The sequence below is a fragment of the Felis catus genome, chromosome D1 (assembly GCF_018350175.1).
Source record: "Felis catus isolate Fca126 chromosome D1, F.catus_Fca126_mat1.0, whole genome shotgun sequence".
NCBI lineage: Eukaryota > Metazoa > Chordata > Mammalia > Carnivora > Felidae > Felis > Felis catus.
The window spans coordinates 75,738,090-75,750,657 of NC_058377.1; the positions used below are offsets into that span (position 1 = coordinate 75,738,090).

General features: G+C 48.7%; 1 protein-coding gene and 1 pseudogene across 1 annotated transcript; both read right to left on the bottom strand.

The window, feature by feature from the left end:
* Positions 1-226: 226 nt before the first annotated feature.
* LOC101083963 lies at positions 227-954 on the bottom strand (annotated as a pseudogene).
* Positions 955-2,981: 2,027 nt separating this feature from the next.
* DBX1 (developing brain homeobox 1) lies at positions 2,982-8,364 on the bottom strand. The gene is made up of 4 exons (XM_003993062.3): positions 7,830-8,364; positions 7,096-7,197; positions 4,946-5,148; positions 2,982-4,500 (listed from the first exon to the last, which is right to left on the bottom strand). The coding sequence occupies exons 1-4, from the start codon at positions 8,194-8,196 to the stop codon at positions 4,141-4,143; spliced, it is 1,032 nt and encodes a 343-aa protein (XP_003993111.2). The 5' UTR covers positions 8,197-8,364; the 3' UTR covers positions 2,982-4,140.
* Positions 8,365-12,568: the final 4,204 nt, after the last annotated feature.

Consider the following 12,568-nt stretch of genomic DNA (forward strand, 5'->3'; position numbering starts at 1 on the left):
TTTGTAGTTCTGAAGATGTAGACCTTTGTGATTATAAGGGAGTAGCATACACATTTTAAAAAGTTTAGGCTGGTTTTTCTTTCCTTTTCTGAGTTTTCTTAACTTCTCTCTTTTTCTCTCTTTCTTTTTCTCTCTCATTTCCCTTTTCTTCTTTTCTTTTTTTTTCGAATTTGAACATAGTCCTTTATTAACTGACCAGATTACAAAAATAATCATGGTGGATACCTTAGTTCATCCTTCTAGGAAGCCTATTGATCTGATTTTCTCTGTTGCCAGCATCCACAAAATGGGTAGTCTTTTTCTTCATTGCTTCTTGTGGAGAAGATAATTTGAAGGGCCATAGGAAGTTGTTTGCTTCTTTGAAACATTCTCCAACAGTATAGATCTCAAGAATCAGATCCTCCATGCAGACGATGCCATATTTACCAGGAGATAGAGCGATCAATGTGCTCTCTGTCAGGGCAATTCGCTTCTTGTTGATTTTTCTCTTACCACGCTTGTAGATCCGTTCATTCACTGACTTCTGGTTTGGGTACCCCCATGCTATAGATGGTTCCACAGTCCTCAGCAAGTTATCTGAAGCCTTGTTGAGCTTTCCAAAGGTGCCGTTGAATATCTGACAAAGGCAAAGGAGCTGCAGCACCTTTCAAACCTTTGGGCTCACACTATTGATACCTCTGATCCTGATGACAAAAGTCAATTTGGGTTCCTCAGGTTTGTAGAAGTTGCCAGCTTTTCTGGCAACAGAATCTCATTTTTGTCCATCTGCCTATATTCCTTGTGGTAATGCTTAGCTTTTTCATAGATAAGCTTCCTCCTTGCCTTTCGAAGCATCTTTTGGGCAAACTTCTTTCTCAGATCGTTGATTTTCAACTCTGCAAAATTCCTTTGCTACGTTTAAAGGGTTTCTGCCACAGCAGGAACCTTCTTTTTCTTCTCTTCTGCACCCTCCATGAGTCCATCTGGAAAAGAGGAAATTCTGTCTCTTCTTACGTAAACCCTACTGCCAACATGGGGCTTGAACTCACGACCTGGAAATCAAGAGTTGCATGCTCTACTGACTGAGCTAGCCAGGTGCCCTGTTAACTTTTCCTAATATAGAAAAACTTTTACACCATATATTGCTTCTTACATTATATTATGCAATACATTCACATTGTGTTATGATAATATTGCTTACCATGAATTTTTTCATTTGGTCATAATTTTGACCATTACTGGACTTTTAGTTCTTCTAACATGTGAGTTATTTTTCCAGTTTATTTAAAATTTTTTAAATGTTTTAATTGAAATTAAAAATCACACATTTTCCATCTTAATCATTTTTAAATTGCATTTCAGTAATGTTAGCCGTATTCACATCGTTGCACAACAAATCTCTAGAACTCTTTCATCTTGTAAAACTGAAAGTCTGTACCCGTTGAACAACTGTTTCCCCAACTGACCCCAACCCTTGGCAACCACAATTCTACTCTCCGTTTCTGAGTTTGAATGTGTTGGATACCTCATATAGGTGGAATCGTATAGTCCTTGTCTTTTTTTTTACCAGCTTATTTCACTTAGCATAATGTCCTCAAGGTTCGTTCATGTTTGGCATGTGACAAGATTTCTTTCCTTAAGCTGAATAATAATCCGTTGTGTGTATATACCACATTTTCTTTATTTATTCATCCATCGGTGGACATTTAGGTTGCAGAAGCTATTGTGAATGATGTGAATGATGAGATGTGACTATCTCTTGGCTATTGTGAACAATGCCACTTTGGGGTGCCCCCAAAGTGCTTTGAATGTAGACACTAATCTACCCCCATGCCTGAAAATAGTTCTTGACGGTAAGTAAGAACTGTGGGCTTGAGCTAGCAGGGAGGGTAAAGTGGGGCCACTCTGGTCAGGATCCCATCTATGGATGTCCAGGCAACAGTGGAGGGAAGGAGAAAAAATAGCCTGAATCACTCAGAGCAGAATTTCTTATCTAAAAGGTTATATGTCTACCATGGGCAGAACACCATGCTAGGTGGTTTCATATGTTTTGGGGGGGGGGGGGAATGTGGAGGGTTTCTTGGATTAAGATAATTATGACAATAAGATTTTTTTTTCAAGTTCTCAGGATCATTTCTAAATAATAATGAAAATAGTGATCACCAGTGTCAGGAACAGTCCCAGCACAGGAAGATATCAGAACCTTACATGGAGAGAGGGCTCGTGTTATTTGGAAAGAGAATTAAACTGAGAATAGAAAAATTCAGATTTCAGATAGGATACAAACTATTGAAATTTAAGTTTAACAACTCCCCCCCCCCGACTATTGGGGTATGGGTTAGGATAATTAAGTGTGGGTCTGTGTGGCTGTGGCAGCAAATACCAATCTCTGAAAGCCCACAGAAGCCTTTACCAGGGTTCTACCTGATGTTTTTTGCTCCTACGTTGCTGTTTAAATTGTTTCTGTTGAAAGCTAGTCTTTAAAGAAATTTAGTTTCACTTGTGAGCCCCAGAGTCTGTATCTGGGCCCACAAGTCATGGCTATGGATGACATTCCTGAGAAAATCAGCTTACACACAAAAGATAAGACCAATTTTGAGCTTCGCTGGGGAATAGAAATTGTATAAACTTTCAAGAAGGGAAAGTAAAGCCATCGTAAACTTGAACAGCTTAAACTGACTTTCAATGATTTCAGGACTTAGAGAAGAAGGATTACTGCAGACTCAACTTGTTGGTACCACTTTACTGGAGCTCCTTTCCTCGTAACCATAGCAAATGTGGTTATCGATGGTACAGGGAAGCAGAAAAGGCACTGGCCTGAGAGTCAGAGATGGGTTCTAGTTCCAGCTCGGCCACTAAACAGCTGGATGGCTTTAGACATGTGCCATTCTCTCTCGAATGTCAGCTTCCCTTCCTGAAATCCCAGTAGCGCTTGGATGAGAAGCTCATCATCCCTTTCAGCTCTGACATTCTGTGAATTAATGATATACTTGACCACTATGTCCATTCTACTTTTTATTTGGCATTTGTTCATTTGATACATATATACATATATAAAAATCTGTACAAGGTACAAATACAAAATAAGTATTTCTTTATAAGTTATGCAATTCAACAGCTACCTTTTTAAAGTTTAAAAGCCATTGCAGAGAGAGACAGAGAGAAAAGTCTAGTCAATCCTTTATAGTCATTCAAAATAACATTGGTATAAAATATCATACAACACATGTGTACAAAATAGTGTACAGTTCATAAAAGCTGTGCAAAGACAGCAAAGTTCTGTAAAAAAAAAAAAAATCAAAATCAAAGAGGCTGTGGGTTCTCTCTCTGCTTATGTCATGCCCAGTGCTCGAGTCTTGCAGGTCAGTGTAATCTCCCCAGAAATAATAAAAGGGCACAAGGTAGAGTGCTTGGTGCATATACTATGGATGCAGAAATTAAAAAGAAAAAGCTCTGAAAGACACATACAGAAATAGAGACTGACTCTTCCTTCAATAACTCACTTCTTTGCCCAGAGAGCATTTGGAATACAACAGGAAGGACTCCGTATTTATGTTGTGCCTTAGACCAGAAGGTGTATATGTGTATAAAATTAAAAAAAAAAAAAAAGGTTTTTTTTTAATTCAGATATCTAAGGGAGCTGCTATGGAAAGACTGGGTTACCAGAGTCGACATGGGTAGGAGACCGTTCCACCTAAGACAGGGGGGTGGATCTAGGAAGTCGGAGGTCTTAGAGTTATATGCTTGATGTTGTGACTCCTAACTCCGTTTCCTTCTCCATAAAGAGTTTCCTGTCTTACAGAGTTGTGGCTTCTAAAGACCAGCAGGGCCTGGCTCACAGCAAGACCCAGGCTATAGGAGTGAACACCCCACTGTGTTTTAAATAGCTTGCAATAAGCAAAATAGGAGCTCCGGTGGGAAGTTAAGGCTGGGACCAAGACCTAAACTTCACTTACGTGGAGAGAGCTGCTGGGAGGTGTGTGGGGCAAGGAAACGCCATTTTGGGCAATGGAAGGGGCTGCGGCGCCCTTGACCAGGCTGAGGTTCTGCAAAGGGAAGCGGCAGCGTCTGGACAGCGGGGACTAAGCGGACAAGCAGACTGAATCACACCTCTTCAATTTCAAAGTACTTTGAAACAGTACGCAGGGCACGGGAGAGCTTCTAAGACACGGTGATCTCCTCCTCTTCGCCCTCCTCATCGTCCTCGGAGTCGGAGAAGTCCGAAGGCTTGCCGGGGCTGCTGGAGTGAGCCGGTGAGGCAGGCAGCGGCCCTTCCAGCCGCGGGTCCCGCAGGTGCCCAGGGTCGGGGGACGCGTGATAGACCAGGCGGTGGCGGGGGCTGCCCGGGCCGTCGTCTTCCTCCTCGTCATCCCCTGGGCCCTTCTGGCCCACGTCGCTGAGGTCCGGGTGCGGATTGAGTTTCGTGGGAAGGGTCTGCTCTCGGCAGCCCCCGCTAGACAGAAGCTCGCGCTCCTTGGAGTTCCGCCACTTCATGCGTCGGTTCTGGAACCAGATTTTCACCTGGAGCGGGGAGGGGAGAGAGCGGGGGACAAGCGGCGGTTATCGCAGGCGCTCCCCACCAAGGGCGTGGGGGAGGGGCTCCGGCAGGACCGTCGAGGAGGTAAGAGGCTCTGTCCTTCTCCCCCTCCTTGCCCGCTGCCCAGTGAGTTCAGATGGTCAAGGACTCACCCTACCCTCACCCCCTTCTCAGCTTCTCGCTCCTCTAGCCCCATCCTCACGCACCTGACGCGGCTGGGCGCAGGTGGGGGGCAATGAGCCGGGGAGAGAAGCAAGCTGTCCCGAGTGGCCTCAAGGAAGCTGGCTCGTGCGCTCATTCCCTCTCTAGACTTTACTTTCCCCATCCGTGGGAGGGGACCTAACGGGTTTCAGAGGACCCTTCCAATTGCACGATGCGTGGGGGAGGGGTGAAGCGGGGAGGGTGGGGCTTTGGGGAGACCGCCCTCACTTGTGAGTCTTTCAAGCCCAACTTGGCCGCCAGCTTCTTGCGGTCGGGCTTGCTGATGTACTTCTGCTTCTGGAACATCTTCTCCAGCGCCTTGCGCTGCACGTCGGAGAACACGGCTCGTCGCAGCATGCCTCGGCGAGGCTTGCCGCGGGCAGCAAGCGGCCAGGAGAAGGTCCCCGGGATGGGCACGACGCTCGAGGACGCTGCGGAGGGGTGGGGTGGGGGGTTGCGAGTGAGTGGGCGGCGTCCCGCCGCGGCAGTAGCGTCTGCCCCTCCCTCGTGGCCTCCCTCGGTTTTTCTCTCTGATCCCTTCATCTCTTTAAAGCTCTCCTTTTTCTCCCCTTGGAGAATAGGCCAGGAACCTACAAACCTGCGAGACTGAAAGGCGCTTTCCGCCCAAATAACTTTCCCTTTCAACCAGGCAAACCCGGATTAGGTAAAACCACGGAAACACAGAAAACAGCCTCCACAATAGCCTGTTTCGTTTTTCCATTCAACAGTCTCAGGGGAACAGTGTCAAGGGAACAAACCTGCGTATATCGGCTAAAATAGCAGCAGAAAAAATTTACAAAAATAAAAATAAAAATATCCAGCTGAGGCCGCTGGGTTTCCCCCTTATGCTTTTATCACCTTGGTGGCTTTTGCATTCTTTAGATGAAAATGAGGTGCCTTACTTATTTGACAGAAGAAAATCCGCTTTGGATTTTTTTTTTTTTGAAAAATCCAATCAGCATTCATCTTTTTCATATTAATCTTTCTTCCCCTCCCCCACAAAACGTAAAGAATTCGGCCCGAATACATGAAAAGTGGCAGCTAATTAGCACATTGACCGCTCCCCAATGGGTATTGGCATGATAAAAAGGGGGAGAGTTTTCCTTTAAGGGAGGGGAAAAAAAAAACCAAAAAGAAACAGAGACTCTAATGAAGCGTGAATGGTAATTGTGTAGTAATGAACTAACAGAAAAAGACTGAGGACAAGCAGCGAAAGCCATATATTACTGGGACAAAAGAGATTTACACTTTCAAACTAAACACAACTGCAGGCCAAGACCATTGGGAGAATACTGATGGCAGAGGCTTCTCTTCCCGGAATCATTTTCATTAAATGGACATGAAAAGCTATTTATAAAGCTCGGGTTGTTTTTGTTGGAGCATTGAGATGAGGGAGAAAGGCAGCAAATGCCATTATCAGCAGCAGCATGAATGGTGGTGGGGGGCTGTTGGTGAATTCTCTCTCCCCCTTTTAAAAATCAATTGCTTATTTCTTTCTCTGATATTTGGGAGTGTTGTCGTGGTTCTACCCATCCCCCACCAACCGTGCCCAGTCTCCCTTCTCTTTATAGGCTCTCCTCTGTCTCCTGAGTCTTGACCGGTTGCTGAGTTTTCAGCTATACTTTGAGGCACCACTGGGATTCCAGGATGGATAAAAACCTCGTGTAAACTGTTGAAGGTGTTTCTCCTCCAGACTAGGACCCCATTACGGGCTTCCCTCAGACTTATTTTAGAAGTTGAAGGTCTTTAAAAAAGATAAGGCGGTGGGGGGAAGGGTACGAGAAGAGGTTGGGAAATCAGGTTGGAAATAGAAGGTTGGGGTTGTGGGAGGATCTAGTCCCCCTCCCCCTGGGCGACCCCAGGCATCCCACACAAGAGGGCACCCCATGTGGTCTTGTGAAAAGCCCGAAACCCTGAATGAGTCTTAAAGAGAAATTAGCCCCGGCTGGTAGGTGTCTCTCGGCGGCGTGGAGGGGCGAGGGCCGGTCTGTGTGTGGCTGCCCGGAGGAGCTGACCAATTGGTCATGGTGCTGAAACCTTTGTGGCGGAATCGTGGCCAAGTGCACTGACTCTGTGGGAAAACGGCGGCGTGAAGGGATGCCAACAGCTCCTCGCCGGGAAGGGAACCGCCTCAAATTGGGACCATGACAATTCCTGCTAATTTGTAGAGCAGGGAATTGGTGCAAAGTGTCAAGCAGTCACTGCTTGTGCTAAATAGGGCATCAAATTGGCGCGACGGATTCGTGAATGTTGTACGCCTCGCAACCTCTGAACCAGAGCATAACCCCGAGGGGTGGACGGAGAAATATGGCTTTCGGAGCAGGGAGCGACGGGCTGGGGCTGGGGCGCCGCCCCCCAGGAAGGGGGATGAGACCTACCTGGGAAATAAGAAGATCTGATGAAAGGCTGGAAGGAGCCTTCAAAGTAGGGAAAGGCGAAGGTCTTGGGAGGGACGCTCTGGAGTAAGGCAGGGGATGTTTCTGGCAGAGAGTAAAGGAGAAAGGAAAAGAGGGAGAGAGACAGAAAGGGAATTTGATTAGGTACTTGGTTATTGTACAGAGCATTGAATATATGATATGATTAACCCTTCAGCTGGCTTCAAAGGCATCTTTCTCAATGTTTTGACAAAGTAGAAGAAACCTTTTCCTAACATCATGTCATCTGTGGAATCCTTCCACCACCACCCGCCCTCCCCCCCCCCACCTCAGAGTTGGCTCCCTGTCCCGATTCTCATCCTAGGTACTAACGAGATATGTAGTATTAGGGAGGGTAGGAAAAGAATTGTAGATCCATTATACTAGCTAAGCTAGTAAATATATTGTCTTGGGTTTATAAAAACTGGCTTCCAAAAGTTTGAGGGCAGAAACACAACACGCCTAGGGGCGGGCGCTCTCTCCGACTGCAGGTAATCAAGTTCGTTCTGAGGGTGGGGCGAACCTGGAGGCTTTTCTTCCGGGAATTGGCTGGACCTGAGTCTCACATTGCGCGAGTGGGGTCCCGGGGACCCTGCGTGAGTGTATGTGCGCAGATGTGTGAGTGGGCAAGGAAACAGGAAACCGGGGCAAGAAGGACTCGCACCTGGACCGGCCCTCAGTGCCCTGCGCTCACTTACCGGTTCTGGGAGCAGAGGAGAGGATGGCGTTAACCCCAAACTTCAGAAACGTTGGCTCGCTGGCAGGGGCGGCGGCCGTCTGAGGTGAACCGTCCGGTCGGCTGCCTGGACCCGGGGAGCCCAGGTCCGAGGTCCCGGTGTCTGTGAGAGTCGCGGGGGCCCCCTGCCTAGGGGGCGACATGCTGGCCGTGGGTAAGCTGCGGGGCAGGTAAGCCGGAGGCCGGCTGATGCGGATCAGATCCTCCACCAGGAAGCTCGAGTGGCCGGAAAATGCCGACTGCAGGGACTGGGGCAGCGTTAAGGTGGGCGTGGGGCGCAAGAGGCTCGGGTACCCGGCGGGGGGCGCGAGGAGGCCAGGGAACATCATGTTAGGCGCGGGGCGGGCGGAATAACCCTTCTTCCAGTGGCCTGAGGGTAAATACCTCGCTTCCCGCCCCTCCCGCCCCCGTGATGCCCTCTCTCTTGGGCTTAGCAAACGTCTCCAAGTAATGATCCCACTTGGGCGTCTGCGAGTCCTCCGTGGTCCTCCCGTCGAGGTGATGGTTTTATAGTGGCCCGCCCGTTAAAGCGCTTTGAAAAGTGACAGCTCTGACAATGAAGTTCAACAAAGTTCTCCACTCGAGCTTCATTCGCCGGAGGCTCTGGGCGCTCTGATTGGCGCAGGGGTGCAATTTATGATTGGATTAGTCTTCATAAGCATGGCCCGCACAATGGGCCGGCAACAAAGGCTGGCGCGCATCAATTCTGCATATCGACCGCCTCTTTGCAATACAGTGCGCCCCCAAAGCTCTCGCCGGGAGTTTTTGTTCCGAAGCAACACCCGGGCTAATTAAATGCCTATTTAGAAGTTTCAGATGACATCTTGCCTCATAGAAAAGGAATTATTTAAAGAACGTACTAAATTTATTTGCAGCTCCCCTGCCGAGTCTGGAAAATAAATCAATAAATATTCATAGAAATTCGTCTCCAGGCAATCAGTAAAATAGCCCTCCCCCTTGTGGGGAGGGCAACGGAAGATTTCAAGTCAGTGAACACGAAAATATACTCCCTCTTCAGTCTCTAGCTGTATAGGTTACTCCAGCGGAGGCATAAAGCAGATGTGAGGGGTGGGTAAAATCAGTGTTTGTGGGGTGCTATTCTGACAACACAGGGAGATTTGGAATTAATGCTTTGGGGTTATTGGGTGGAGTCCATAAGGATGGAGGGGGAGGTCTGGATTTGAGTTATTTCGGGTCGGGAAACTAAGAGTTTGAGAGAGTTGGTAGATACCTGAATAGTAAAATGTGTCTCCTGCAAACTCCCAGAAACTTGGAAAAACGATTTCAGCGAGATTTCTTTAGAAGTGTCAGCAAGGAGCACTCCGCAGCTTGCCTGGGGGAGGATCAGAGGGGAGCAACGCACGGGGTCCAGGCTGCTGGATTCCACTTGAGCAGCCTCAGGCCAGGCGACCTGAATGCTAGAAGTGCTATGCCGGCCCTTTTCCCACCTCAAGGAGCCCTCAGAAATTTCATTTGAAACTTACGGCCTGGACTTTTGAAGCCATAGCAGCAAAAGTTGAGATTCCTCGAGAGAGCCCTACCCATTGCCGGGTGCTTAACTTTGGCCAAAGTTTTGCAGCTTCTTAATTAACTGCAGTATACAAACGCCTGAAAACAGCCTGGGAAGATCGCAGTTCTCAAGAATGCTGGTCCCACGTCAGGAGACCCTATGCTTAATCGGGGACCTCAAATGAGAGTCTTCCCGGAGACAGTCTTTCTCTTCACTGGGGGGCTGGGGCTGGGGTAATGCCGAACCTCGATCCCCCCGTTTCTCTGTTCGGCGAGATAACAGATGTGTTAAACGTCCCATTCATTTCTCTGGTGTGGCTGAACCTCCCCAAAGAGAAGTGTGCAGCCCAGCCAGGCCGCCCTGATCCTATTAACCATGAACTAACTGTCACCTTCAGCTGGTTTTCCTTTTTGCTTTTTAACACAAAGCTTTCTCAAAAATCTTATTAACCAGCTTTATTTCTCTCGATGGTTTTGTTCAGGGCGTTTTGTGTTGATGATCTCCATGTCGCTGCTTTAACCATTCAATAAAAGTGCATCTGCGATTTATATCACATTAAACCAGAAACGGAGCCCGCTAAAGCCCTCCCTTGATTCAAATTAAAAAGTTATTTAGGGCCAGGCTCTGGAGCCGAATTATAATGCTTTACGATGACGCAAGTATGGAGTTTCTGAGCCCGAGACTCTTATGGAGGCGTACTGGCCAGGCAGGCTGTCGAAAACCTCTAAGGAAAGGAATGACTTCTAAATAAGTGGGTATTTAAATATGGGAAATGCATCGCTCCAGTTAATTGGAGACCTCTGGAAACGGACGAGGGACGTGTGTGAAGAACTTCCAAAGTTTCTCTTTTTGAAGTCTTGCAATAAAATAGGGGAGAAAAGTCTAAACTGTTTGAACACCTGCACTTTCATCTTGCCACAAGACGAAGTTTTCCATCGCAGTCAATTTCCCGCTACCCCCGTCCCCAACTGCTTTGTGGAAGCTGGAAGATCGGCTCTGTTTTTTGCATTCTCTCCCTCCAACTCTTCTCATCTCTAATTCTCCATCGCCAACGCCTCCTTCTCTTCCTCCTCCTTCCACCTTCCTCCACTTCTCCCTCCCTCCCTCGTTCCTTTCCTCCCCGCCTGGAGCTGTGGCTTGTTCCAGGGGTGGAGAAGAGCGGTAACAACAGGTGTTGAATTACCCATCAGAGAAGCGCTTGCCCAGGTCTTCCGGAAGATCGGAATAGAGCCTCGGTTTGCAGGGGTTTTGGCGAGGAGGAGGGGAGTGCTCAGAACTCAAAGCTAGTCTGGGGCCTTCCTAGTGCCATCCTCTTCCCCAGGCCTCTTCTCCTGCTGGGGCATTTCGCTGGGGTGTAGTTTTTAGTTATTATCCTGTAGATTGACACGCTCCATTGGCCCTTTACTATCACGCGCGCGCGGGCGCGCGGGCGCGCGCGTACACATGCCTCCCCAGCTCCCGGGTCATTCTGTCTTACTATAGACTAACTGCTGCTAACTTCGCCGCTTGTAAAAGGGGCCCTGACATTTTTGGAAGGTGGGTCAACCCCTTGCTGAGATCCACGTGGACCTTGCCTCCAGCGGTCCGTCTGCAGAGTCCCCTAAGGAATTCCTAAGGCGCAAAGAGGAAAAGTGAGGGCGGGGGCGAGGGCTGGCCGCCCGTGAAAAGGCAGAATAAATCCTAAGGAAGCAAGAAATCGGACGAAAGGATCTTACTTTAAGTGATCTCCTTGAACGCGTCTTTTCAAACTCCGCGATAGCCTAAGGGGCTGCGCGGCGCGGCGGCTGCGGCTAAGACCTGTGACTAATGCCGTTTGACCTGAGCCCATGGGGTTTTGTGCGTCCTGCCATTCATTGTAATGTCGTTATCTTCAAGTTTATTTCAAAGAAGTCGCTCACGTCCTCTCTCCCAGAGCTGCGTTGTTTATTTCTCTTTCAAAGGAAAAAGCGCGAGAGGCAAAGAGAGAATCGGAGGCCCTGGCTGCCTTTAAGGTCCTTGCCTGTGCCGCGGGCGCAACTGCTTGCTGCGGGAGGCTGCAGCAAAGCTGGCCGGACTCCTGGGGCCTACAAAGCCAAAGCTGCCAGAGCCTCCCTGGGACCGCAGGGTGGGCTCTCAGAACCCGCTATGGGGAATTTCTTTCCTCCCCGGCAGTGGAGAGCGGGCGGGTCCCAGCCCCACGCGCCAAGCTCTTGCAGTTGTGGGGCCCCTTGCAATATGGGCGGAGTCGGGAGCACCTCGGTAACCGCAGGCCGCAGAGGGAGAAGGGCCTGCAAAGTAGAGTGACTTAAGATTCCCGGCCGTCAGAAAACATAACCAGTTAGGGAAGTTAGGGAAGGTTGGGACCTCAAGGTAGCACTTTGCAAGGGTTTGAATCCCCTGGCCGTGGCTCTCTGGGGCTGGGGCTGCAGACAGTTGGAGCACGCCTCGGAAGTTAGGACGCGGAAAGGCGGCAACCGGGAAAGGGCCCCGCTGCCTGGTTTCTCCGGTCTTGGGGGGAAAAGAGGGAGCTGACCCCCTGGGCAAAGGAGGAGGGCGACGAGGCTCGGGCTGCAAGCGCTTTCCAGCCGTCCCACCCTCTAGGCAAGCCGCTCTATTAAGACACCTCTAAGGGGTTCACCTTCAGAATAGGCCACTAGGAACTACCGGCCTCCCCAGCCCTTTCTGTCGTCTCTCCCCACCCCTCATTCCTTTCACACTCACTCCCCCCCTCTTTTCCTTGAAAATCCTTCTATTGTGCCAATCAAGCAGATGGTTTGCAGGAAATATAGCTTGGCCTCGCTGACCGAAACTAATTTTAACTAGCTTTCCAAGCCTGAAACGTTTGTTTTGCTCTTACAAAATAGCCCCCAAAACAGCTGGCAAGGGTGAATTAAACCCATTAAAGACACATTTATAAGAAATTATATTCACATAGATTGCCTGAACCCCCCTGTGCAGCCTAAGAGGGGAGATGAGCGCATTTAAATGAAAATGTCGCCCAACGCTCCCCTCCTTAACGTAGCCTGAAAGTCTCAAAACATTTTACTAAATAGATTAACTTGACTATTGTCTTGCATCACATTTATCAGCTTCATTAAGTGAATAGCTGAACAAATATATTACGCATGCATGAAAAGCTCTTTTTCGAGGAGCCTCATTGTATCCTCAGCCCTGACAGGTGGTTAACTGTGTGTTGTGTTTTTTTGTGGGTT

Excerpts from the sequence above, each read along its gene's own strand:
- DBX1 (XM_003993062.3), bottom strand. The coding sequence starts at position 8,196 with ATGATGTTCCCTGGCCTCCTCGCGCCCCCCGCCGGGTACCCGAGCCTC. Across the intron at positions 7,198-7,829 it reads CTCCTCTGCTCCCAGAACCG|AAACATCCCCTGCCTTACTC; the intron begins GTAAGTGAGCGC and ends ACTCTCTGCCAG. Across the intron at positions 4,501-4,945 it reads TGGGCTTGAAAGACTCACAA|GTGAAAATCTGGTTCCAGAA; the intron begins GTGAGGGCGGTC and ends TCCCCGCTCCAG.